This window comes from Oreochromis aureus, linkage group 23 (genome assembly GCF_013358895.1).
Source record: "Oreochromis aureus strain Israel breed Guangdong linkage group 23, ZZ_aureus, whole genome shotgun sequence".
Classification (NCBI taxonomy): Eukaryota; Metazoa; Chordata; class Actinopteri; order Cichliformes; family Cichlidae; genus Oreochromis; species Oreochromis aureus.
The window spans coordinates 22,394,789-22,421,691 of record NC_052963.1 but is presented as its reverse complement, the minus strand read 5'-3'; the positions used below and the strand labels follow the sequence as shown (position 1 = coordinate 22,421,691).

The following is a 26,903-nucleotide window of genomic DNA, read 5'->3' as shown; positions in this document are numbered from 1 at the left end:
ACCAAGATACCCAACCCAGCCCAACGCCTCTCACCAGGGGCAACTCCAGACTGAGACAGAGTCCAGCCCCTCTCCAGGAGACTGGTTCCAGAGCCCAGGCCATGCGTTGAGGTGAGCCCGACTATATCTAGCCGGTACCTCTCAATCTCACGCACTAGCTCAGGCTCCTTCCCCACCAGAGAGGTGACATTCCATGTCCCAGTTGCCAGTCTTGGTAGCCGGGGATTGGTCCGCCAGGGCCTCTGCTCCTGGCTGCCGCCCGACTCACATTGCACCCGACCCCTACGGTGCCTCCTGTGGGTGGTGGGCCTGCAGGGAGATGGCCCGATGTCCCTTTTTCGGGCTGTGCCAGGCCGGGCCCCATGGACTAAGACCCGGCAACCAGACGCTCGCCCTCGGGCACCCTCCCCGGGCCTGGCTCCAGGGCGGGGCCCCGGTAACCCTATCCCGGGCAGGGTGAACTGTTCCCTCGGTCTTTTCATAGGGGTCTTTTTGTTAGAAATCTCTCTTTTTTTATTCTTATATTTTTAACAATGAAACACAATTGAAAAAATAAATAAATAACAAAATTCTGTTTTAAAATTACAGCACAGTCTGAACAATGAGCTGTAATTTCACACTTTATTTGTTACAATTTAAACCCACAAGGTCATGCTTACTATTTTCTTTGATTTACTACAACAGTATTTGTTTATCACGTAGAAAAACTGAGACATACCGTTGAAATTGCACTTCTTTTTCTTATCTTAAGATATAAATATATAAACATATATATATATATATATTAAATGTGCAATTAAACTTATTTACACAGGTAGAAATGAGATGTTCACTGGTCTGCCCTACTTAAGATCAAGTGGGCTGTTTCTAGCTTAAATTAACCAAAACAATATACCAACACAACTCAAGCTACACCTACCAGAGATAGAACAGAGCATAACAATTTTTTTCATACTGTCTGAGGTCTGTAATATATGAAATTCTTATATAAATTCTTATATAAGAATATTTGAGCATGAAAAAAAGGTTAAATCAACACATCATTATAGTTTGAGATGTTTGAGATAATTTGAGCTTCGGGACATGGTGTGTTATCCTGCTAGAAGATGCCATCAGAAGATGAGTACACTGTGTTCAACACTAACCCTAACACTTTGGTCGTTAAAGTTTGCTTAGCTGGTACAAAGGACCCCAAGGTGTGCTAATAAAATTTCCCCCACATGCTTACACCACCATCATTAGCCTGAAACATTCATACAAGGCATTATTTCATGCTGTTTACACCAAATTCTGACCCAGCTGTCCAAATGTTGCAGCAGAAATTGTGACTCACCAGACCAGGCAACATTTTTCCAATTTTCTATTGTCCAATTTTGTTGAGCCAGTGTAAATGCTAGCTTCAGTTTCCTGTTCTCAGTTGGCAGGAGTGACACCGGGTGAGGTCTTCTGCCACTGTTGAGATGCTCATCTGCATACAGTAGTTGTCACAAGTTTTTTAGTTGAGTTGCTGTTGCCTTCCTATCAGCTAGAAGCAGTCTGGTCATTCACCTCTGGCCTCTGAATCAATAAGACGATTTCCCCCAATGCACTGCTGCGCACTCTGTTTTTTTTCCAGACAATTCTCTGTAAATCCCAGCAGATCAGCTGTTTCTGAAAACCTCAGAAGAGCCCATCTGACAACCAACAACCATGCCACATTTGAAGTTACATAAATCACCTTTCTCCCTCATTCTGGGGCTCAGTTTGAACTTTGTCACAACTGCGTCCATGTGCCTAAATCCACTAAATTGCTGAAATGTGATTAAATAAAAATATAAAACACAACCAGACCCTAACTTTAGCTTAGCAGAGAAAATTGGTTTAGTTTTAAGCTTTTATTTGCAAATTTCCTCCCTAGTGCAGTATTGGCTATTTATAAGTGTTATAGGTTTTCACTTAGTTAAGGGTAGCATAGTAATTATACTTCCCTTCTATTTATTATGAAAATTGTCTATATACTGTATTCACATGGCACCTCCTTCTTTGAACATATCATAAAAGTGCATTTGCAAACACAGCTAAAAGCAAGCAAGAAGGTCAGTTTAGTTTCAGTGTTCTTCATCTGTAACTTCCTTGAATGACTCTGTGAATCTTTGTGAATCTCTGTGAATCTTTATACACCCTGAATGTGTGTGTCTGTGCAGTAACAATGAGTGAATGCCCTTGCATTGTTCCCTGTTCTACCCATTGGTGTGCATGCATACATAATCCCAGTGTACTTACCCAACTGATAGATTTACCTCTCTATTACCATACATACTGGATGTTCATGTCAGTGTTTTTTTATTTGTATGTTTTCAGGGAACTGGCTGAAGCGCTCCTCTCTCTCTGGACTGACTGACGGCGTCGAGGACTTGCTGGATATCAGCTCGGTGGATCGACTCTCCTTCATACGTCAGAGTTCAAAGGTCAGCTCGCTGCCACTGAAAGCCACCGTAGTGTGTCGCAGCTTTTCAAATCAGCCGTCTTTTTGAGCAAACAGAGGTTTTATTTGTTCTGCGTTGCCAGCTGATATGCGCGGATGTGTTTATGTGTGTTTAGGTGAAGTTCACTAGTGCAGTGAAGCTGTCTGAAGGTGGCGCTGTAGGGCCGGAGTACGGCAGGGACGAGGAGGAGAATTTCTTCAAGCGGCTCGGTAAATGGAGGTCTGGCAGGAGGAATCCATCCAAGCTTCACCACACAGAAGAGAAAGATGGTAGACCTCCCCCACCCTGGGGTGCCCCCCTCGCCCACCCCATGCCCCCATCGTTCTTTGTCTGTTCCTCTCTTCTTCTGTCCTCGCCTCTGTTTGTTGCTGGTGGTGTCGTGTTTTGTTTCGCCTCGCAAGTCGTGGTCTTTTGACAGTGCTGCCGTCCACCATTCTCCATGTCAGCCCCGCCAGATAGCTGCCTGCTACGCTCTTTTAATCCAGATGGGTGAATTTTCAACCCATCACAGTGTCAAGTCAGAGTGATCATTTTCTGAAAGGTCTGCAACGAAAAAACTTCCAGAAAAGAAAGCTAATATAAAACAACAGGAAGGGCAAATGGGTCAATATCACTGACAAACTTGGCAACGTTTACCGAGGTCAGAGGCAGAGAGCTGCTTCTATAGGACACTAAATCTTTCTGTAGCTGTAGGTATCGCCCCCTAGTGTTCATTAAAAGAATGCAGGCTTATAGAATTTTCACATTGGCTTTGCTTTTCACACCCTGAGGGTACTTACGTCTCGCTTTTGTACATATACCAGATGACGAAGATCACCCAAAAGTTCTCAAGAGTTACATGATATGAATCACTGGCCTCATTTCCCCCAATACTACTGACTAAAGTTCAGGATGCCTTTGCTCCCTCTACTTTTTCATGCTAGTGAAGTGACACTTGGTGACTGCTTGAATGGCCCTTTTAAAGTGATTTATGTAATTGCTATAAACAAATAAAAAATAAGAAGATGGGACAAACTATCTAAAAGCTAGAAGATTCCTTTGTTCCTTAACAGCATGTAAAAATTTCCTTAAAACACAACAAATATGTAGCATTCTGCAAAAGTCTTAAGCCATCCCTTATTTCTTTATATTTTGCTTCCAAGTAGCCAGACTCTTGAAGCAATAGGTCTCCAGGGTTTCTGAATATCTTTCAAAGTGGTTTTTGGACTTTGGCTGCTTTTTCACTCATTTTCAGTCCTGATCATTTTCACAGGAATGTTTTTGTTTGCCTCTCCGTGAATCGCTACCTTGTCGTGGTGGAGGGGTTTGTGTGTCCCAGGGATCCCAGGGGCTATGTTGTCTGGGGGCTTTTGCCCCCTGGTAGGGTCTCCCATGGCAAATTGGTCCTGGGTGAGGGTCCAGACAAAGAGCGATTCAGAAGACCCTTATGAAGAGAATATCGAGGGAACAGTTTACCCTGCCCGGGATAGGGTTACCGGGGCCCCGCCCTGGAGCCAGGCCCGGGAGGGTGCCCGAGGGCGAAGCGCCTGGTGGCCGGGCCTTAGTCCATGGGGCCCGGCCGGGCACAGCCCGAAGAGGAGACATGGGCCCATCCTCCCGGCCCACCACCCGCAGGAGGCGCCCATAGGGGTCGGGTGCATTGTGTGCTGGGCGGCGGCCAGGAGCGTGAGCCCTGGCGGACTGATCCCGGCTGCCAAGACTGGCAATAGGGACATGGAATGTCACCTCTCTGGTGGGGAAGGAGCCTGAGTTAGTGCGTGAGGTTGAGAGGTACCGGCTAGATATAGTCGGGCTCACCTCTACACATGGCTTGGGCTCTGGAACCAGTCTCCTGGAGAGGGGCTGGACTCTGTCTCAGTCTGGAGTTGCCCCTGGTGAGAGGCGTTGGGCTGGGGTGGGTATTCTAATATCCCGTCGGCTTGCTGCTGGTACGTTGGGGTTTTTCCCGGTGGATGAGAGGGTTTGTTCCCTGCGCCTTAGGGTCGGGGAACGGGTCCTGACTGTCATCTGCGCTTATGCGCCGAGTGGCAGTTCAGAGTACCCAGCCTTCTTAGAGTCCCTGGGGGGTGCTGGAAGGTGCCCCATCTGGAGACTCTGTTGTCCTGCTGGGAGACTTCAATGCTCACGTGGGTAACAACAGCAAGACCTGAGGGGCGTGATTGGGAGGAACGGCCTCCCTGATCTGAACCGAGCGGTGTTTTATTATTGGACTTCTGTGCAAATCACAGTTTGGCCATAACGAACACCTTGTTCGAACATAAGAGTGTCCATAAGTGCACGTGGCACCAGGATGCTCTAGGCCGCAGGTCGATGATCGATTTTGTAATCGTATCACCAGACCTGCGACCATATGTTCTGGACACTGGGTAAAGAGAGGGGCTGAGCTGTCAACTGATCACCACCTGGTGGTGAGTTGGATCAGGTGGCGGGGAGGACGCTGGACAGACCCGGTGCACTTAAACGTGTAGTGAGGGTGTGCTGGGAACGTCTAGCAGAGGCCCCAGTCCGTGAGATCTTCAACGCACACCTCCGGCAGAGCTTCAACAGCATTCCGAGGGAGACTGGGGACATTGAGTCCGAATGGACCATGTTCAGCGTCTCCATTGCCGGGCTGCTGCAGTGAGCTGCGGCCGCAAGGTGGTTGGTGCCTGCCGTGGTGGTAACCCCGAACCAAATGGTGGACACCAGAGGTGAAGGGAGCCACCAGGCTGAAGAAGGAGTCCCATCGGGCTTGGTTAGCCTGTGGGACTCCGGAAGCAGCCGACAGGTATCGACAGGCCAAGCGGAATGCGGCTCGGGCAGTGGCTGAAGCAAAAACTCGGGTGTGGGAGGAGTTCGGAGAGGCCATGGAAAAAACTTTCGGACTGCCTCAAGAGATTCTGGCAAACCGTCAGGCGTCTCAGGAGGGGAAAGCGGTGCTCTACCTGCACTGTGTATAGTGCTGGCGGAGCGCTGCTGACGCCGACTGAGAAAATTGTCAGGCGGTGGAAGGAATACTGAGGACCTCCTTAATCCCACTGACACGCCTTCCGAGGAGGAAGCAGAGTCTGGGGATGAGGGAATGACCCGCCAATTTCCAGGGGCGAGGTCACTGAGGCAGTTAAACAACTCCTTGGTGGCAGAGCCCTGGTGTTGATGAGGTCCGCCCGAGTTCCTGAAGGCTCTGGACGTTGTAGGGCTGTCCTGGTTGACACGCCTCTACAATGTTGCGTGGAGATCAGGGGCAGTACCCTGGACTGGCAGACCGGGTGGTGGTCCCCATCTTTAAGAAGGGAGACCGGAGGGTGTGTTCCAACCACAGGGGATCACACTCCTCAGCCTCCCTGGGAAAGTCTATGCCAGGGTGCTGGAAAGGAGAGTTCGTCCGCTAGTCGAACCTCGGATACAGGAGGAACAATGCGGTTTTCGTCCTGGTCGCGGAACACTGGACCAGCTCTTTATCCTCTCAAGGATACTCGAGGGTGCATGGGAGTTTGCCCAACCAGTCTACCTGTGTTTTGTGGACTTGGAGAAGGCATTCGACCGTGTCCCTCGGGTGTCCTGTGGGAGGTGTTGCGGGAGTATGGGGTGTCTGGCCCATTGCTACGGGCCATTCGATCCCTATACAACCGTTGCAAGAGTTTGGTTCGCATTGCCGGCAATAAGTCGGACTCGCTCCGGTGGGTGATGGCCTCCGCCAGGGCTGCCCTTTGTCACCGGTTCTGTTCATAATTTTTATGGACAGGATTTCTAGGTGCAGCCAAGTGGCGGAGGGCTTTCGCTCGGTGGCCTCAGAATTCATCTCTGCTTTTTATGGATGATGTGGTTCTGTTGGCTTCATCAGGTGAAGGCCTCCAGCTCGCACTGGAACGGTTCGCAGCCGAGTGTGAAGCAGCGGGAATGAGGATCAGCACCTCCAAATCTGAGGCCATGGTTCTCAGCCGGAAAAGGGTGGAGTGCCCACTCCGGTCGGGGATGAGTTCCTGCCCCAAGTGGAGGAGTTCAAGTATCTCGGGGTCTTGTTCGCGAGTGATGGGAGAAGGGAGCCGGAGATCGACAGATGGATTGGTGCTGCGGCTGCAGTGATGCGGACGCTGCACCGGTCCGTCGTGGTGAAGAGGGAGCTGAGTGTAAAAGCGAAGCTCTCAATTTACCGGTCGATCTACGTCCCTACCCTCACCTATGGCCACGAGCTGTGGGTAGTGACCGAAAAGAACGAGATCGCGGATACAAGCGGCAGAAATGAGCTTCCTCTGAAGGGTGGCTGGCCTCCCCTTAGAGATAGGGTGAGAAGTTCGGCCATCCGGGAGGGGCTCAGAGTAGAGCCGCTGCTCCTCCACATCGAAAGGAGCCAGTTGAGGTGGTTCAGGCATCTGACAAGGATGCCTCCTGGGCGCCTCCTGGGTGAGGTGTTCGGGCATGTCCCACCGGGAGGAGGCCCAGGGCAGACCCAGGACACGCTGGAGAGATTATATCTCTCGGCTGGCCTGGGAACGCCTTGGTGTTCCCCGGATAAGCTGGAGGAGGTGGCTGGGGAGAGGGAGGTCTGGGCTTCTCTGCTTAGGCTGCTGCCCCCGCGACCCGGCCTCGGATAAAGCGGATGAAGATGGATGGATGGATGGATGGATGTTTTTGTTTGTTAAGACACTTAACACTGACCTATGAACCATTCAAGCATAGAAAAGAAACCTAGGTCAAAGGTTAACCAGTGTTGTGTCTACACAAAATAGACAATTTAGCAAAGAACTAATTCTAAATTGTATCTTTAGGCAATTTGTTACTAACAGCCTGTCACAAAAATATGTAATTTATCCCATGAACAACCAGGAACAAGCTGAATCTTTGAAAATGCCAGAGCAAAGTTTGACAGGCATAAAACAGTATTTTTGTACCAACAAGGTGATTCCCAAAGAGCTATTAGCTGAAACTTTACATATCTCAGCATGGTGTGCAGTGTGTCCTTAAAAAATTTGAGGAAACTGGACAAATGGATGAAAAATCTACAGCAGATAAATATATAACTAAAAACTAAGAAAAAATCCATTAAAAACCTGACACAGGACAATTTTGAAGCATGGCAATGATTCCAAGCACACTGCCAATGCAGCAACACTAATACCTGAATATAAAAACACACAGTGAAACATCTTGGATCATGGATTGGCCTCCCCAGAACCCAGACCAACCAACATCCAGAGAAGAGCTTTGAATGTCCTTCCTTTGAAAGTTCCAATAAATCACTTCATTTATTTCCCATTTTCCTAGCAAGACATAAAGAAATGAGGGATGACTCAAAACGTTTTGCACAATACTCTAACACATGGTAAAAATGGTATCTCAGTAAAATAAAATACAATATAGCTAACAACTAGCTTAAAATAAATATTATAATTACATTCATTTGGATATATGTCTACTCATAAATATATTGAGTATTTCTGTACATTTTTGAACAATGTCTGAGCAAAAGTTGTGAAAAGTTGTGTTGCCACAAAAACCCCAAAGCCAGACATATATATGTGCTGAAACCAAACTTCTAACTTCCAAAGACAGTTTTAGCTCTATAATAATAAGGAATTTAAAGCATTTCATTTATCCCAATAGGTCTACATTCCCTTCTCTCCAACTGTGCATGTCCTGTTCTGTCCAGCATTGGTTCCTCTCCTCTGCCTTTTCACCCAAAGGTGAAAAAAGAGGACGGGCGGTGTCTCACAACAACTCATATCTATGAAACCATCTTTCTGCTGTGGAGCGTGTCTCTGTGCTACGTCAAGCATGACGCTGTCAGTGCTCTCTCCGTCTCTTCTGTGGTGACGTCTGGTGGTATTTCCAGTGCTGGAGTGTTGGTGGACCACATACAGCTTTCCTCTGTGCGGCTGTGGTTACGCCTGTCATTTCAATGAGATTTGTAGTTCCTTTTAGAAGATGCCGGAGAAAGGTGCCTGAAAATATCTTTGGCCCTTAAATTCATCTTGTTTTTTGTGACTATTCTTATACAATTGAAAATTCAGGTGTAACCCCTGCCGATGGCTGTGTGTCATCTCTCACTCAGCTTCATCTGTCAGCTCAGTGCTATTTGTTAAATGTCCCGGATGGTGATGTTGCTTCATGCAATTTCTATGTCTAACCTTTAGTGTGCAAACAAGCGAGTCTATAACGAGAACTGTTCTTCAAATGGGTTTTGTTATACCTCTTCTCTTGTGGTCCTCACGGTGTCCTTCAGGACCTCACGGTTTCCAGGAGCGTCTTGCAGCCAGTCAGGAGGCCATGAAGAACAAGAATGTAGTGAATCTGGGCGCCATCCGTCAGGGTATGAAACGCTTCCAGTTTCTCCTGAACTGCTGCGAGCCGGGAACCATACCAGATGCCTCCATCCTCGCCGCTGCTCTGGACCTCGTGCGTTTCACTTTGGAGAAAATAATGAAACAAGAGTAAAGATGTCGCTGTTAGCTTTCAAAGGCTATCACCTATTTATTTCTCTGTTCTTCTAGGAAGCCCCAGTTGTGGCCAGGGCCTCCCTTTTCCTCGAATGTGCCAGATTTGTCCACCGCTGTAATCGTGGCAACTGGCCCGAATGGATGAAGGGCCACCACGTAAACATCACCAAGAGAGGGCTGTCCAGGGGCCGATCGCCTATTGTGGGCAATAAAAGAAACCAGAAGCTCCAGTGGAACGCTGCCAAGCATTTCTGCCAGTGGGGAGACGTGAGTTAAACGTGTCGAAGATTGTTTATGGTTACAGTTTATAAAAAGGCTTCATTAACTGTAAACGTGTCAAATCTGCTCAGGCGATTGGCACGAGGCTCAGCGAACTCTGCCACTCAGACAGTGAGAGCCCCGCCAACATCCTGGGTTATATTTACGATGAAGAGACCAAACGCAGGATGAGGAAAGAAGACGAGGAAGAAGACTATTTAGATGACAGTGAGTCAGAACAGTGTCTGTTACTTTGGTGACCCAAAAAGGCCTTGCTGCTGTTTTAGCTTGTCTGAGTGGTTTCAGCTACTGGATGGCAGAAATCACATTGCTGAGGCCTGCAAACCAATGCCGTCCTCCAAATTAGAAGCACATAAAAACTCAAACCATTACTCTCATTCATTTGTTTTCTCATGACTTGACTTCTACATTTTCATCTGTTTTGGCAAAAATAAAAAGTCCCTTGCTCACCTCCAGCTGTGCAAAATGCAGCAGCTCGTACAGTATTCATATCAGTCATATGGCTCACTGTGTGTTTTACAATCAAATTTAAGATTTTATTTAGTATGACCAAGAATATGGCACTAATAAAATGTCAGAGAGCATAAAAATGAGGAGCTGGAGGTGGGTTGCAAAATGGCTTGCTGTAGTTGGCTTTGAGCAGAGCAGCAGTTTTTCACTGCTTTCAATAAACTTTTAAATAACAGGGATGGGAATTAAAAAGAATCTACTGATTTGATTCTTTATCAGTTCTCATTGGCTTCCTCCATGTTTTGTAAATCATTTTAAGATTTTATTTTGTATGACAATGGATATGGCACTGATTGAGAAGTTGCAGATGGGTTGCAAAGTGGCTTGCAGATGATCAGCAGTTGTAGGTAGGCTTAAGCAGAGCACCCTATGTAAGAGATTGGACAATAGGATGTTAAATAAATTAGGTTTTTTAATGATAACTTGTATCATCATTAAAAATATTTACCTCATAATGGTCCATTTGCAGCTTTAGATCATCGGGTGCGCCTCATTGTGCATTTGTGCGGTGTTGAATTAATCAGAAGCAGGTAATTTCACATGAACGTCCACTCAAATTGGAAAATAAAAAGTCTGCACTTGCCAAGCTGTTGATGTCACATATAAAAACATGCTGCATATGTAATAAGATCACAGTATTATGCATTTTATTGTGTGTACTTTGAAAAGAAACTTAAATTGAAATTTAGTTTCTACAACTTTTAAATTCTCAGAACAAAAAAGATGTTCTAGCCACATTTATATATTTTATCTTATCTGTTCTGACTCCAAAGACACGGTCAATCCTACAAAATGCGGCTGCCCCTTCGCACTGAAGATGGCCGCTTGCCAGTTGTTGTTGGAGATCACCACTTTCCTGCGAGAGACCTTCCCCTGCTTACCACGACCACGCACCGAACCGCTTGTGGTCAGTAGTGAAATCAAATTCCAAAAGGGTAAATCTGATGTGAATAGCGATGAGAATTTGATTTCTACTTGTTTTGTCTGCAGGATCTGGACAGCTGCCGCCTGCGTCTGGACCCAGAGCTCGGCCGCCATCGCTACGAGAGGAAGATCAGCTTTGCAGGCATCCTCGACGACGAAGACGGGCACGATTCCCTCAACAGCAGCAGCCACACTCTGAAGTCTGACACCACCTGCGATGATAAGAAGACCCAGGAGGCTCAGGGTGAGACTCGGTGTCATCCAGATTGGCTAACGCAGCTGATTACTGCTCCGTATTTACTCGCTGCTCATTGTTGATTGTAGACAATCTCTCCCCACTCCCCTGCTCTCCAGCACCAGTGCGGAAGATTCGTATTGGAGGCTCGCGCCTGCTTCAGATCAAAGGAGCTCGCAGTTTTCGTGTGAAGAAGGTCGGCTCGCTGTCTTCGATACGCAGAGCAGGGAGTCTGAAGAGCACCAAGCTGTCTCGGCAGGACTCTGAGTCTGAGAACGAAGAAGGCCTGCTGTCACAAACGCAGAGCAGAGACACAGTTACTGACATCGGTATGATGTAACTGAAACTCCTGGAGAGAACATAATTTCATTTATTATTGTGTAAAAAGGGAAATTCTAATTAAATGGCAGTACACTATAAAAAATAAAAACTGTAAAACACAGTTACAGGTTTTTCATGTTATTTTACATCAGACCTGCTAATTAACAGTCTATTTTTTCTCATATTATTGGTATTTCATGTACTTAAAAATAACAGGAAAATTCTGTAAAATTTATAAGAAATATTTGTTAAATTACAGACTTATTTACAGTGTATGTTAACATTAGTTTACTTTTACAGTATTGTTTTTGCCAGATCCTGTTAGAGAGTGAAAAAAACATGGGTTTTTTTGGATTGTAGTGATTGAGTTTTACTCACTATAAGTATTCTGCACAGGGAAAAGAAACTGTTCTCCATCGTGAAATAAGTGGACAATTATCAGCGTCCTGTATGGGGTTGTTTGTTCTTGTTTAACATTGCAGGCAGTCCCTTCAGCACCAGTGAACCCAGCATCGAGCCAGAAGGTCAGAGCTCGGGAGGAACGGAGGACAACTACCACCGCAACATGTCCTGGCTTCACGTAAGTCTGTCGGTACATGCGGGGAGGAAAGCTGTGTGTACCTTCCCGCACACTGACCTCCACTCTGCTCTCTCTCGGCACAGATTATGATCCTGCTGTGCAACCAGCAGAGTTTCATCTGTACCCACATAGACTTCTGCCACCCACGCTGCTACCAGCACCACAGCCGCTCCTGTGCCCGTCTGGTCCGCGCCATCAAGCTCGTGTACGGGGAGACGGTGGACAGCCTGAGAGAGGACAGCACCTCCTCTGGTAACATCGGAGGACGTGTGAAGAAAAACAAAGAGGTGGAATTGACAGACTGTTTTTCTGGATGAATAACCTAAATATGTGTGTTTTGTTAGTTTTTTAAAATCTCCGCCGCTTTCTAAAGTACTATTTCCCATCAGTGTTCAGACAAGTCTTGTCTGAGGACCCCGTCCATGAAGAGAAGACCCACTGACTCCAACACAGAAGGGAAGAAGGATACAGGCATGCTCAAGTACATCCGCAATCAGGTGAATTTCTGTTTTTCTTGTTATTATTATAATTATCACAATCACTTCCTACCTGCAGGATGTGCACCACGTTCTCAGACAGGAATCAGAGCTGCCCGTGTTGTCAATAAAAGAGACCACACCCCGGCTTTAAGCTATAAGTTGTTTATTTAACATGGGAGTCTGGCCATTAGAGGAACGTCTGCCGGTCTGGTCTAATTTTTTAGGCCTAGAGATTTCTGATTAATGATATTACAAAGGTGTAATATCTATTCAAGCAACTGCTTTCTAAAGCAAATATCTCATATGGCAGCAATTTAAATCATTTAGTTCTGTAGTCGTGGTGAAGACAACCTACTGAAGTTAAAACAAAGCATCAGAGTTGAGGTGAAAAGTGATTTAAGTGACTTTGAATGTGACACGGTGGTTGGTCTGAGTATTTCGGAAACTGCTGCCAAAATACATTTTGCAGAATTGCAAAATATACTATAAGTGGCACTGAAATTGCCTGCAAGGTATACAGAAGCAGCAGCACACCGGGTGCCATTCCTGTGAAATAAGAACAGGAAAACTGAGGCTACAATTCATAAAAGCTACCAAGATTTGGACAATAGAAGACTGGAAAAATGTTGACGGGTCTAATGAGCCTTGATTTCTCATGCAACATTCAGATGGTAGGATCAGAACACGGCAAAAACAGCATGAAGGCTAAACTGTTGTTTTAACAGTTTATCAGAGGTTTAACAGATGTTATGTGTCAAAATCTGTGAGAAATGCTTCCAGCATGAACTATTGAGGCAGTTCTGAAAGCAAGAAATGGGTCCAAAAAAAAAGAAATAAAAGTTTTCTAACTGTGTTGTAGCTCTGAAAAGGACTGCTTGCACCTTTTTTCAGTTTGTATACACTGTGGGTGATATTAAGTCAAAGATAAAGTAGATTGGGAAATGTCTTATTACTACCTTAGTAAAGAGATTATAGATCATTTTGCAGCTTTGCACTTTCATCTTAAATGTTTGTTTTCTCATAGGTGATGAGTTTGTCACCAGCTCCTCTGTCACTGCTGATCAAAGCAGCTCCTATCCTGACTGACGACATGTACGGAGACATCCAGCCCGCAGCCTGGGAACTCCTACTCAGTGTGGATGAACATATGGCAGCCGCTGCTGGTGAGTGCATCACTGAGCTGTGGTGGTCACCTCTTAGGTCGCTGTGCCCTTCAACGTTCACGAACGCTTTTGCCCTTAACCACGTTTTACCTTTTTCTTTCCTGCCCTTTTTATCTGCCCCCTTCCAGCTGCCTTGTTCCTCCTGTGCGCCGTAAAGGTCCCTGATGCAGTGACCGAAATGATGATGGCAGAGTTCCAGCACCCTGAGGCCTGCCAGCGCATTAACTCCATCCTGAAGTTTTACACTCTGTGGCGTTTTCGCTACCAAGTGTGGCCTCGCATGGAGGAAGGAGCCCAGCAGATCTTTAAGGTAGTTCAGTTCAGTTCATTTCAGTTTTATTTAAAAAGCACCAAATCACTAAAACAGTCGCCTCAAGACACTTTATATTTTTTAAGGTAATATCCCAATCAACCAATGTCCAAGAAGAACTCCCTTTAAACAGGAAAAAACCTCCAGCCCAGCCAGGCTCAGGGAGGGGCAACCGTCTTCTGTGACTGGTTGGGGGTGAGGGGACAAAGACAGGATAAAAGACATGATGTGGGAGAGAGACAGAGATTATAATATATATAAGAGAAATGTGCTCTCTCGTTCTAGTCCCTGTCAGTACTCTTGCTGCAATGTTTTAGATATACGGAAGACTTTTCAGGGAGTTTTTAGGACATCCTGTTTATAATGAACTACAGTAGTCCAAGTTTTTCAGCATCACCGGGAGACAGGATGTTAAGATGATGTGCAAATATAAGAAAGCAGTCATATGTGTTTGTTTAATATGTGCACTGAAGAACATATCCTGGTCAAAAACAACTCCAAGGTTCCTCACAGTGTTACTGAAAGCCGCGGTAATGCCATCCAGAGTAAACTGGTTAGATACCACATTTCTAATATTTTCAGGGCTGAGTACAATAACCTCAGTTTTATCTAAATTTAGAAGCAGAAGATTAGACGTCTTTAAGACATTCTCGTAGTTTAGCTAACTATAGATGTGTTATCTGGATTCATTGATAGGAAGTTTGGTGTCATCTGCATAGCAGTGAAAATGTATGTTATGCCTTCTGATGATACTCCCAAGGGAAGCATGTATAATGTAAACAGAAGTGGTCCCAGCACAGAACCCTGTGGAACCCCATACTTAACCTTAATGTGAAGAGGACTCTCCATTTACATGAACAAACTGGAATAGATTGTTTGCATTTTCAGCGTCCCCAAAAAAGATAGCGCAGAAGGGCATTCGTTGTGTTTACTAAATTTGGTGTACTTCTCTTTCAGATCCCTCCACCCAGCATTAACTTCACTCTCCCTTCTCCAATACTGGGCATGCCCTGTGTCCCCATATTTGACCCTCCCTGGGTGCCCCAGAACACTGGCAGCGTCCAGGATCCAATCAACGAAGACCAGTCTGTAAGTTTGAGCCCTATTCTAAAAGGCAGAAATCTACTTGTATTACTGTCAGAAACAGCTTTTAGAGTTTATCTTTTTAATTAAAGTGACAGAGAAGGTTTTTTAAACACCACTGGAGTTCAGTGAGAGAGTTTTCCTAAGCTTGTGAACCCTGTAAAAATAGGCCAGTTTATAATTTAACTATTTTTTAATCCCACTTAACCCCACAATCCACCAAAAAACAAAATAAGATACAGCACACTCTTACTGCTTTGAATATTACATTTGTTATTGCTGCAAGTTTAATGTGGAAAACTGCACCAAGAAATCTGCAAATATATGAAAAATGTGTGAACACAGATTTCTTGGTGCCTCCTTTTAATTTCTTGTCTTTTTTAAATATTTTTTTTCATAAAGCATGACTAGAAATATGAGATTTTAATGAGCGAGCACATGTTCTATAATTTAATCGACTGTCTTTGTTTTTAGTACCCCACATTAATTCAGTCAGTCCATGCCATAGTAAGTTGGTATTTCTGTCCGGGTGTTTGTGCTGCTGATGCATCTTGTTACCTCAGACCATTAAAGACAGAAGGGGAAGCGACCTTTTAGGTTTTTCATCACGGACCAGAAGCTGGGGGGCGGTTTCATGGGTCATCTTGGATAGTTGCATCTTGATCAGGGACACACACAATCCACATATTTAAAAAGAGTCTTCCGGCACATGCTTTGATTGTTAAGGAGAAAATAACAGCATGCATCGGGCATACAGACATGTTGTGTGTGTCGTGCTGTTGATGCATGGTCATTGGATGAGAATGACTTTGCTGTGTTTGTTTTTCATATCATGGCTGTTTTAGATTTGTTTGTGCGAATGCTGTGAGGCAATTACTGTGCACAAGATACAGTAAATTCTCCATCTTCCAGTCTGAACACATTTATTGTTTATCGTGATTGAAATTGCTCCTATTCTATACGTCTACACTTCAGCGTGCTTCATAATGCTCAGGACGGCATTTTAGAGCATGAGATCGGTGTGCTGGAGGAGAGTTACTGTATTAATGTGTTGTCCAGTTGCTCCTCAGAAGCCTATTGTAGCTGTGCACACACATTCCTGAAAGATTTAAAGTGCTAATTTGTGCATTCCCCCTGCCCCCGCCCCCGATTCTGAACCTCCTACAATTTCTACACCCGCTGCTCTACCTCTGTGCTATTTGATCCTCGCCCCCTCCTTTTTAGAAATCCTTCTCTGCGCGGGCGGTGTCGCGCTCCCACCAGCGAGCCGAGCACATCCTCAAGAACCTGCAGCAGGAGGAGGAGAAGCGGCGTCTCGGCCGCGAGGCCAGCATCATCACAGCCATCCCTGTGGCTCAGGAGGCCTGCTACGAACCCACATGCAGCCCTCCACCCGAGCAAGAGGAGGAAGGTGGGCCCGCCGGGCGTATGAGCACTTGGGTTTTATACAAGAAAAACCTCGAGAGGTGGAAAACAGCGAGCACAGAAGTTCCTCCAGTGGCCAAATGAGAGTTATTTCAAAACAGAGTCGACCCTCTTGTGTTAACGGTATTAAAAAGCTTTCTGCAGCCTGGTGCAAAAACTGTGTTAGCCTTTTGGATAGATTACCCCTTTTCTCCATCTTAAAAACTGGTTGGCAATGTGACGTCATGCGCACAGTACTCAAGAAATGCTGAGAAATGTGAAATCGAATCCAAAGAAGGTGCTGCACCTAAAACCTCCTTGTGAATGCTTTGGTTGCCACGGTTGCCTGTAGTTTTTGATGTTTCTCTGCAAGTACTTGTTAACTACTAGCTGAGCAGTAGTACAACGAATGATGAATGAATAAAGTTTGCCTTTAAAGTAAAAGCTGTACCTCAGTACTGCAACCAACATGTTTTGAAGGGCACAACTTTTGCTTTGAAGGCGAACAGCTTCCATTCCAGGGTGTGTTGGACTTTTCAGAGTTTTACTACAGCTCAAAAAGCACAAGGACGGTCTATAAAAGATTGTTACTCAAACTACGACTGCAGCAATATGCTAGCGACCATAGTAATCACAAGGAGGTCTTTGTATTTCGGTTTGCGACTGCACGTTTTTCCCTAGCAACTGGTGGTTGCCAGTGGGGTGGCTCTCTGGTAGGTAGGCCTGTGTGACTCAAGGTTAAGCAATTATTTTCCCAGCATTTTCTGGATGGAGACCAACCTCTAGATCACGTGTCTGCAAAACTGGCACGTCACCTTTCTGCAACCACGTCACAGCTATCACTGTCTGGTGGCCTTAAACCTGCGTTCTTCAAACAGAACGCAGGTTTAAGGCACTTTTGCACTGGTGTTATTGTTCCGACCTGGAAGCTAAGTTCATGATTTATACTGTCTATGGTTAACTGACAGGTGTGTCATATAGCTAGATGGCAGCTGCTCGGTCTCATCCACTACTTTAGACTAGACCTATTTATTATGTGCGTGCTCTTGGTGCCTTTTAGAGCATTTTTAATGGATTATCTGAGTAATACTCCAGCTTTCTACAGACCATCCTGATGGTTTGTGCTACAGTTTTGATGAGTGAAATACTGAGTACTAATTAGCAGATAAATGTGTTGACATAGTGCACCCATACAGTTTAGGGATGCAGCTGATAAGTTAGCACTCCAAGAAAAACAATATGGCTATGGTCAGCACACTAACAGTTAAGCTCCAAAACCAGTGGGTAGCGTAATGATGGTTACATCCACGTTTTCCACCTTTTATACAGACATAATAGCTTTGAAAGCCAGAAGTGACCATATTTAGATGAAAGGGTGGAGTGCTAACATGAGCAAGCTTGGTTACTTAGCTACATTCGTAAAGATGATTCGTAAAGTTAAAACCACCTGTGTTTTTATGAAGGGTAAAACTATTCATAGAGCCCAAAACCATTTTTCGCACAATACTGTAAACATGCTTTTTAATGCTTGAAGTATGTAGATGTTAAACATGGGTGTTTATAGTGGTTGACTCACACTTGGACTCAGGCTCATGTGGTCATTAGAGGAACTGCAGGCTTTGGCATATTTCAGCCCTGCAGGTTGCCACATTAGCACACAGTGTTTCGACTCTGCATAGCTCTTTACCCTGATAGCATGTTGTTTTTCCCCTGTACCTCTACTGGTTATGTTTGGCATTGATCCCGCCAGCAGAAGAAGTGGTGAACCTGGCATCACGACGTCTGTCCGTCAGCCCATCCTGTGCCTCCAGCAACTCCCACAGGAACTACTCTTTCCGCCGGGGCTCTGTATGGTCTGTCCGCTCGCTGGCCAGTGCTGAAGGTAGAAAAATGTCACAAACAAATGAAATTGAACTTTTTATATAAAACTTGCTCTTTACAAGTTCTTTTTTTGCCAGATGAAGAAAACACAACAGAACACACACCCACTCACCACATGCTACAGCCGCCTCAAGCTGTCTTCCCAGCGTGCATCTGTGCTGCCGTCCTACCAATAGTGCACCTCATGGAAGACGGCGAAGTTCGAGAGGATGGCGTGGCTGGTAGCTGTCACTACACAAAAAAATGAATTTGCATCAAAAATTTTGTGATTTTTTTTGGTTATTTATGCAAAAATGTTTCCTCAGTGAGTGCTGTTGCCCAGCAAATCCTCTGGAACTGCCTCATTGAAGATCCAGCTCTCGTTCTCCGCCACTTCCTGGAAAAGCTGACAGTGAGCAACAGACAGGTAGGCAAACACCTGCGGACAGATGTGGGAAAGAGACTCGCAATGAGTTTTTCATTGTTTGTCCATTTGTTTGGTTTTTGCACCAGGACGAGCTGATGTACATGCTTAGGAAGCTCCTGCTCAACATTGGAGATCTGCCAGCCCAGACCTCTCACATCCTTTTTAACTACCTGGTGGGTCACCAGTTACCTTCACCTGTACTTTTACATTTATTGTCAGTTCTGTTTATTCTCTTCCCCCTCATCTCTCCTCCTTTAAGGTGGGCCTGATCATGTATTTTGTGCGGACTCCCTGTGAATGGGGCATGGACGCCATCTCGGCCACGCTGACCTTCCTGTGGGAGGTGGTCGGCTACGTGGAGGGGCTCTTCTTTAAAGACCTGAAGCAGACCATGAAGAAAGAGCAGTGTGAGGTCAAACTGCTGGTCACAGCATCGATGCCAGGTGAATGCTAAATACTGCAGACATAAGTAATGCTAGTATTGTAAAACCATTCTCCACCAGTTAGCTCTGATGCTCCAGTTTGTGGAGCACTTTATAATTGATGACTTTGTAGTGCAGAGGGTGTTTGATGCACAGGTGCCACCTCTGTATTTGATCTTTGTTCAGACCGTCCACCTATCGGGCAAAACAGACCAAGGTAGGACCAATAGACCAGCTGAGATACCCACAATGTCTGGTCAGCACGTGTTATTTAATATTAAGTTGCATTTTTACTGGGGTGGCCACATAGTGAAGTGGGTTCTTGGCAAATGAAAGGCTGCAGGTTCAGTACCAGCCGGAGACACAAATCCGCTTTGAGGTTGTATTTGGCAGAAAATCTGCCACACCAAACATGCAGAGTTACCCGCTGTGGTGATGCCCCCACTGATAAGGGTACAGCCAAATGTAGTTTGGCTGTACCCTCATCAGGTGTAGTTTAACCCCCGGTAATCTCAGGATGTGTCTTTCTTTTCCCAAGCACACCCAACCATTTTACAAGACAACAGGCTACTAAACACACACCACAACCATGTTTTGTTTTTTAACAACAGGGACATTATGAACCCTGATATCCATCATTAGATTCCTTTTTTCTCACTTCTAGTCTGAAGTGGTTCATTCACTAAGATAAGGTAGTCAACTTGAACATTTCCACAGCTATATACCAACAGGATTAAACAAAACAAAGATAAAAGGTAAAAGTATAAAAAGCATTGTTTCCTAAGACACAAAGCAAACTTCTGTTTCTGGTCTCTGGCTTTATTCAAACAAGTCTCATACTGACAGAAAAAGACCCTTATGGTCACTCATTTTTTTGTTTTTGTTTTAATTTTAATGTTCAATAACAGAAATCAACAATATGTCAACAAAATGTAAATATTTTCATGCATTTTGCTGCTGCAGGAACCAAAACGCTGGTGGTGCACGGGCAGAATGAATGTGACATCCCAACCCAGCTACCAGTCCATGAAGACACTCAGTTTGAAGCCCTGCTAAAGGTAAAGACTCTCATCTCAGTCAATCACACACACAGTGAGGCAAGACCGAGGAGGCTTATCACTGTAATTAAATTCAAATCATGCTGGGCGAGCATGTGCTAAATGCATAAAATTTTAAATTGTAATTCAGCGCAAGCAAACTAATCAGCCATCTCCTTTTTCTCCAACCAGGAGTGTCTGGAATTTTTCAACATTCCCGAGGCCAGATCAGCACACTACTTCCTCATGGATAAACGATGGAACCTCATCCATTATTCAAAGGTGGGAACTTTATTTTGAGGGGTTTTTTGTTCATTGAAAAAAGCAACAACTATTTCGGTCTTGCTCTGTGCAGATTAGAAAGCTCAGACCAGTGCTTTTGAGTCACATCTATTCCACTGTACCTCTGGCATTGAATGAAATTATAAGCATAGAGATATTTTGTGTAACTATTTTTCTCTCTAACCTTCAGACATATGTTAGAGACATCTACCCGTTCCGGAGGTCAGTCTCTCCTCAGCTCAACCTGGTCCACATGTTGCCTGAGAAAGGACAGGAGCTCATCCAGAAACAGGTAAGGTTAGAAATGTGAAAATTAAATCAACCCCTAAACAGTGTCCTACAACTGGAAAATCATAGTCTGAATTTTTGTTTTCAGGTGTTTTCCCGTAAACTAGAAGAAGTCGGTCGAGTCCTCTTTCTCATCTCCCTCACACAACACATGCCAGCTGTGCACAAGCAGTCCCACGTCTCCCTGCTGCAGGAGGACCTGCTTCGCCTGCCCTCCTTCCCCCGCACTGCCATCGATGCAGAGTTCTCCCTCTTTAATGAGCCTCAAGGTGAGAAAAAGACTGACAGCTAAATAAACGTGAGTATAGCTCCTACAGTTTATTTTAGGATAATGAATGCTGCTTTGCTCTGCCTTCCAGGTAAAGAGCTGTTTGGCTTGGACACTCTCCACAAGGTGCTGTGGATCAAACTGCTGGAGGAAATGTTTCTGGGCATGCCCAGTGAGTACCCATGGGGCGATGAGATGATGCTGTTCCTTAACGTCTTCAATGGGGCCCTGCTGCTGCACCCCGAGGACAGCTCCCTGCTGAGGCAGTACACGGCGACCGCCATCAACACCGCCGTTCACTTCAACCATCTGTTCTCCCTGAGTGGGTACCAGTGGATGCTGCCAACCATGCTGCAGGTACGCTTACCTGTGCACACTCAACTGAGCCTAGACAGTGAGTGGAGGCAGAAAAGTTGGCTCTGAATTCCAGTTTCACAGCAATTTACATTTCCCATCCCCTCTCCCTTATCTGCTGTGACAGGTCTATGCAGACTACGAGAGCAACCCTCTTCTGAGGCAGGGCATTGAGTTTTGCTGCCGGCAGTTTTACATCCTCCATCGAAAACCCTTTATCCTGCAGCTGTTTGCCAGCGTTGCTCCGCTGCTCGAGTTCACAGTAAGACTTTCGGAGTCATTCGAATGAATCTGCAGTCGGTCAGCACTGCAAGGTCTTCGTCTCCTTTGATGCATTTCTCTCTTCTTATCCATCTCAGACCAGCACCAGTACCGGTCTTTCTAAAGGAGTTTCGGCCCAGTGTCTGTTCGACCTGCTGGTCTCTCTAGAAGGTGAAACTCAGGATGCCCTGGATGCTCTGGAGCTGGTCAAAGCTGAGAAGCCTCTACGCTCTCTGGGTAAACTGTCAATTTTACTGGCTCCTGACAAAGCTGCCGTAGGTATCAAGATAGGGATCTAGTCAGTAAAGAAGCCCAGAAACTCAGACTGATGCCCGAATTCATTAAACCTCTTATATCAAATAAGTCTGTAAAGGAAGCCTCAGAAATTCAACTGTTAGTCTAATATTACTGTTGGACTAGTTTGACTGTACTCTGTATATGTTGTCTGTATATGTCACAGATTTCTGTTATGGTAATGAGGACTTGACCTTTTCTATCAGCGAGGCCATCAAGCTGTGCGTCACTGTGGTTGCATATGCCCCCGAATCCTTCAGGAGGTATCAATAAAAACATCGAGGCGTCTTTCTCTGTCAGCTGCTTTCTGTCCTCATACTATCCATGCTTCCCTCTCCAGTCTCCAGATGCTGATGGTGCTGGAGGCCTTGGTTCCCTGCTACCTCCAGAAACTGAAGAGCAACACAGTTACGATGGAGTCTGCTTCGGCTGCCAGAGATGAGATTGCGGCCATCGCTGCCCTAGCTACGTCTCTGCAGGCCCTCCTCTACAGCTCTGAAGCCCTCACAAGGTTTGTCTCTTACCAATACAGACACAACTGAGTCTAGATTTGTTTTTAGGTCCTCTCAGTTGTTGTCATCTGATCATCCACAGGCCCATGACGGCTCCCCAGATGTCTCGCTGTGATCAGGGCCACAAGGGTGGCACTACAGCTAACCACGCCATGTCCGGAGGGGTCAACACCAGGTCAGAACTTTAACTCTCACCTGTCTCAGAATAGATGACTATAGTGCAGTTTTGGAGTTTGAAAACCAAGACCGAGGAGATCTTTGTATTGTCAGGGACAATCTTCACCTGCTGGAGGAGGGCCAGGGCATGCCAAGGGAGGAGCTGGATGAGCGCATCGCCAGGGAGGAGTTCCGCCGGCCACGGGAGTCCCTGTTGAACATCTGCACCGAGTTTTACAAACACTGCGGGCCACGGCTCAAAATCCTGCAGAACGTTGCAGGCGAGCCGCGGGTCACAGCTCTGGAGCTACTGGACATCAAGTCCCACATGAGGTGTGCGATGAAATACCAGCTGATTTTAGTTACAGTGTGTAAATTTGTCAAATTATTTTGTTTTCTTACCCACTGAGATTCAAGTGCATAACCCTAACTACGGTGGCTGCTATAGGACAAACATGTTTCAGTCAGCCAAGAGAGATCAAATACAAAAACAAACAGTTCAGTATCTGTGTTTCGTTTGGATCAAATCTAAGTCCACCCTGGAGTTTTTCCCTGTCACTCCACTGTTTACCTCAGCTGTCAATGCAGACTGAGAAGCATCCGGCTTCATTTACTCTGGAGGAGGCTGTAAAACTTTGTGAAGGGAGTCCAAAATGAGTCGATGAGTCAGTGAAGCTCACTTCTGACCAGTGACAGCAGTACTGAGGTGACTTGTTAAGGATATGCTAAACTGTTAGCCTCTATCAGTGAAACTTTCTTTGAAGTGTATCTAACACTGTTGGACTCTGAAATTTATTAGATAAACTCTCATTCAGTGTGAGAATGTAATCAAACTACTTGTCAGAGGGAACATGGGATTTTCAGCCTAACATTATTTGGCAGCTGTTATGTCTAGTCAACTCGTTGTCAGCTGTCCGGAGATGGGTGCGTTATGTCAGACAAGAGGTCAGTAGTCATTGGAGCAAGCTCAGGAATAAACAAGTGTGTTTGTGCATGTTTCTGTGTGTTAGAGCTCTGACTTCAGTTCAGGAGATGAGGCTTGAGGTGAGGAGAAAGAAGATGAGACTTTATTCAGATGATGGTGACATTGTCTCGTTGCTTCATGCTTTTTTTACATTATTGATATGAGACTGCATATGCTTGTTGGAAGATGTAATTACAAACTATTCTAGATATATTTAGGACTACAGAATCATTTCTTGAGAAATATAAAAAATTACCAACTGTAACTTTAAGTATTTGCTGGGCATCAGAAAATTTAATCAGAAAGTTATGGGTCATTAATCCTCACCACCTACATTCTTTCACACATCCAACATTGGATGGATAACACACAGGCTTTACTTTGTTGTGTTTAAATTACAAAATGCTTTTAGCATTTCTTATGTTTATTTTTTTTATCCATACAAGAAAAAGATTAGGGCCACTGGAAAAAAAAAAGTAGGCACTTCTTTTTTCTTTTCCAGAATTCTGAGATTAAAGTCAGAATTCTGAGAAAAAAAGTCAGAATTCTGAGGTTAAAGTCAGAATTCTGAGGAAAAAAATCAGAAGTCTGAGATTAAAGTCAGAATTCTAAGGTTAAAGTCAGAATTCTGAGAAAAAATAATTCTGATGAAAAAGTCAGAATTCTGAGAAAAAAGTCAGAATTCTGAGGTCAAAGTCAGAATTCTGAGAAAAAATAATTCTGATGAAAAAGTCAGAATTCTGAGAAAAAAGTCAGAATTCTGAGGTCAAAGTCAGAATTCTGAGGTCAAAGTCAGATTTCTGAGGTCAAAGTCAGAATTCTGAGAAAAAATAATTCTGATGAAAAAGTCAGAATTCTGAGGTCAAAGTCAGAATTCTGAGGTCAAAGTCAGATTTCTGAGGTCAAAGTCAGAATTCTGAGAAAAAATAATTCTGATGAAAAAGTCAGAATTCTGAGAAAAAAGTCAGAATTCTGAGGTCAAAGTCAGAATTCTGAGGTCAAAGTCAGATTTCTGAGGTCAAAGTCAGAATTCTGAGAAAAAAGTCAGAATTCTGAGAAAAAAGTCAGAATTCTGAGGTTAAAGTCAGAATTCTGAGAAATTAGTCAGAATTCTGAGAAATAAGTCAGAATTCTGAGGTTAAAGTCAAAATTCTGAGATTAAAGTCAGAATTCTGACTTTTTTCTCAGAAGTCTGGAAAAGAAGAAAAAAAAGATGTGCCCACTGTGGCAATTTTTTGTTCTTAAGATATTAATTAATATTTACACATACACTGACTGTTTTTTTGTACTATGCATGTATGCATAGTGTTATACAATATCGCAGACCGGCCCTAATTCAACTTTGGTTGATATGTCTTCAACACAATACACACATTTTGGAAATAAAGTCTGTAAAGTTGTTTCTTCGCATTCCTTAGTTAATTTTAAAACTGTACCCTAAAAAGCACTGGTAAGTTGAACTGAATGAATGTTTCTGCCCCCAGGCTGGCGGAGATCGCCCACGCCCTGCTGAAGCTGGCGCCCTACGACACCCTGACCATGGAGAGCCGAGGGCTGCGGCGTTACATCATGGAGATGCTGCCCATCACCGACTGGTCGTCCGAGGCCGTCCGGCCTGCCCTCATCCTCATCCTCAAGAGGCTGGACCGCATGTTCAACAAGATCCACAAGATGCCCACGCTCAGGTGCGCTCGCCCTCAGGCTTTATGCAGCAGGTCTGTTGAACACAATCCCTCTTCTTTCTCCGTCTCCCTGTGAGTGTATCGTGCTGTGCCGCTGCCGTGGTGTGTACAGTGAATAGACGGCTTCTTGGCACTGTCCTCTGTAGCGCTGCCTTCGTGGGTGCTGTACCGTAAGTGCTTCTGTGGACTGTGTTTTCCTGTCTGTGAGTTTAAATGCGTAATCGCATAAAAGTGTGTGACGATGTTTGTTCTAACAATGGATCAGTGGCAGCGTTCCTCTATGCCTGGAGCGTCCAGTCTTTGGCCATGGAAAACAACATACAGGTGTTATGTCGTCTTTTTAGTCTTTATTTAGCTCACAATGAAGAACTAATTCTTCATCACCCTTATAGATGTGATGCAATGCAAAAATAGTTTTTCTTTATATAAAGATTAAAAGATTTTGATGCATCTGAAACAGTTTAATTTAATGCTTTAATTAAACTTTTGTTTGCTAAGATTTTTCCAAAATTCTGATGCAGTAATGACCAAGAAACCTGCTGGTATTAGAATTACCAGTGTAATGATACCAATAATCACAGTTATAATTATCTTTTTTCAAGAAATTCATAAAATAAATTTCATACATAAAAACCAAGTCAAACACTAAAGCCGCAATATTTCGTCTTAAAAGCTGGAACTTTGAAATCAACTTCTCTGCATGTTTCAGTAAAAGTAATTCAACGTGATTGTGTCCTCTTCTACATTTGTTGTGAATGATGGTCAGCTCGTTCCATCTGAGTTTATCATTATTAACTAAATAAATAAATAAATAAAATGGATTATGCTAAATTTTAGGTCTGTACTATAATTAGTTTTGGATTTTCTGCATATTCAAGCTTGAATATATGTGAACCTTTTCACCTTGTTTAGACTGCTTTAATGAATATTATGTTACTTGTACTTGAGAAGCTATAGACAAAACATCAGGCCTTCACATCTGCTGCCATCAGAGATCGGACACATCCAAATATTTCAGGGACTTCAGTGAACTTGTCTCCTGAAAGTCCTTATTCATATGGTCAGGTATTTACTAGAGGTGGGAATCTCCAGACAGCCCACAATACAGTACTATTGTAGTTTTTAAAATTTTGCAGTATGTTGAGTATTGCAGTAATACTGCTCTAAAGTAAAAAACAAACAAACATATGTTTCACATAACTTTTCATTATCCTCGCCATTCCAGTGGTCCAATCCTGCAAAAAACTGTAGAAAGTTGGAGTAAAACTATCACAGAGGTCCATGTGCATATATACATAAATGCAAAAATTTTGGTAATAAAGAGTACAGAAAAGCTTCCCTGACTGTAGACTGGAGGCAGCTAGCTGAGAGGTAACACTGCTCTGAGGCGGATCTGTTGCTGCAGTGTTTAGTTGGCTATGTTTGTGAGCTTTGCGACATTTGTTGTCTTTGATGCAATCTTTGACTTCTAGGAGCTCCAAAAGTTTGAGATTTGAATATGTATTCATGCTGTGTAATTTTGTGAAATTTTATGGCAACATTGTGCCATCGTAGGGCGTCATAATGAAAAAAATATTGAGTGTGTTGTACAGCTCTCTCCATGCCCTTTCATCTGAAATGTTACTTGATGTTGTTTCTTGAAGTTTCTTTTTAAGGTCAACTTTGACCTTGGGTGCTAATGTCCCCCAAGGCTTAGTATGTTGATTTGAAGTTGGAAGACGGGCCATAAAAATTAGTTGTTAATATAGGTTCTACCATATCTACCATTTTACCAACTTTGAAGATGATATCTTGAAAACTGTGGATGCTAGACTGCTTACAAACAAACAAACAAACAAACTCCCTTCAGGGGCAGAATTGTTTTTCCCTGTGAGTTTTTTTTTATTTTTAAACTCATGACAACGTGCTTGCATGTGGTTTCGGGGGC

The 26,903-nt window shown here is 44.4% G+C and overlaps 1 protein-coding gene across 1 annotated transcript in view; it reads left to right on the top strand.

Annotated features, from left to right (window-relative positions):
- Positions 1-26,903, top strand: part of LOC116332064 (protein unc-80 homolog) — a 69,600-nt gene that overhangs the window by 30,712 nt on the left and 11,985 nt on the right. The window contains exons 21-52 of the mRNA XM_039606302.1: positions 2,341-2,447; positions 2,581-2,734; positions 8,668-8,840; positions 8,936-9,148; positions 9,232-9,367; positions 10,444-10,577; positions 10,661-10,838; positions 10,949-11,158; positions 11,633-11,730; positions 11,814-12,017; positions 12,120-12,227; positions 13,234-13,372; positions 13,501-13,682; positions 14,640-14,771; positions 15,990-16,176; positions 17,923-18,051; positions 18,128-18,271; positions 18,356-18,456; positions 18,543-18,629; positions 18,716-18,899; positions 19,842-19,936; positions 20,108-20,197; positions 20,388-20,489; positions 20,574-20,754; positions 20,845-21,110; positions 21,235-21,369; positions 21,467-21,605; positions 21,829-21,925; positions 22,003-22,173; positions 22,257-22,349; positions 22,445-22,663; positions 24,779-24,979. Of these exons, the coding sequence (XP_039462236.1) occupies positions 2,341-2,447; positions 2,581-2,734; positions 8,668-8,840; positions 8,936-9,148; positions 9,232-9,367; positions 10,444-10,577; positions 10,661-10,838; positions 10,949-11,158; positions 11,633-11,730; positions 11,814-12,017; positions 12,120-12,227; positions 13,234-13,372; positions 13,501-13,682; positions 14,640-14,771; positions 15,990-16,176; positions 17,923-18,051; positions 18,128-18,271; positions 18,356-18,456; positions 18,543-18,629; positions 18,716-18,899; positions 19,842-19,936; positions 20,108-20,197; positions 20,388-20,489; positions 20,574-20,754; positions 20,845-21,110; positions 21,235-21,369; positions 21,467-21,605; positions 21,829-21,925; positions 22,003-22,173; positions 22,257-22,349; positions 22,445-22,663; positions 24,779-24,979 (4,789 nt within the window). The remainder of the gene's footprint in view (positions 1-2,340; positions 2,448-2,580; positions 2,735-8,667; positions 8,841-8,935; positions 9,149-9,231; positions 9,368-10,443; positions 10,578-10,660; positions 10,839-10,948; positions 11,159-11,632; positions 11,731-11,813; positions 12,018-12,119; positions 12,228-13,233; positions 13,373-13,500; positions 13,683-14,639; positions 14,772-15,989; positions 16,177-17,922; positions 18,052-18,127; positions 18,272-18,355; positions 18,457-18,542; positions 18,630-18,715; positions 18,900-19,841; positions 19,937-20,107; positions 20,198-20,387; positions 20,490-20,573; positions 20,755-20,844; positions 21,111-21,234; positions 21,370-21,466; positions 21,606-21,828; positions 21,926-22,002; positions 22,174-22,256; positions 22,350-22,444; positions 22,664-24,778; positions 24,980-26,903) is intronic.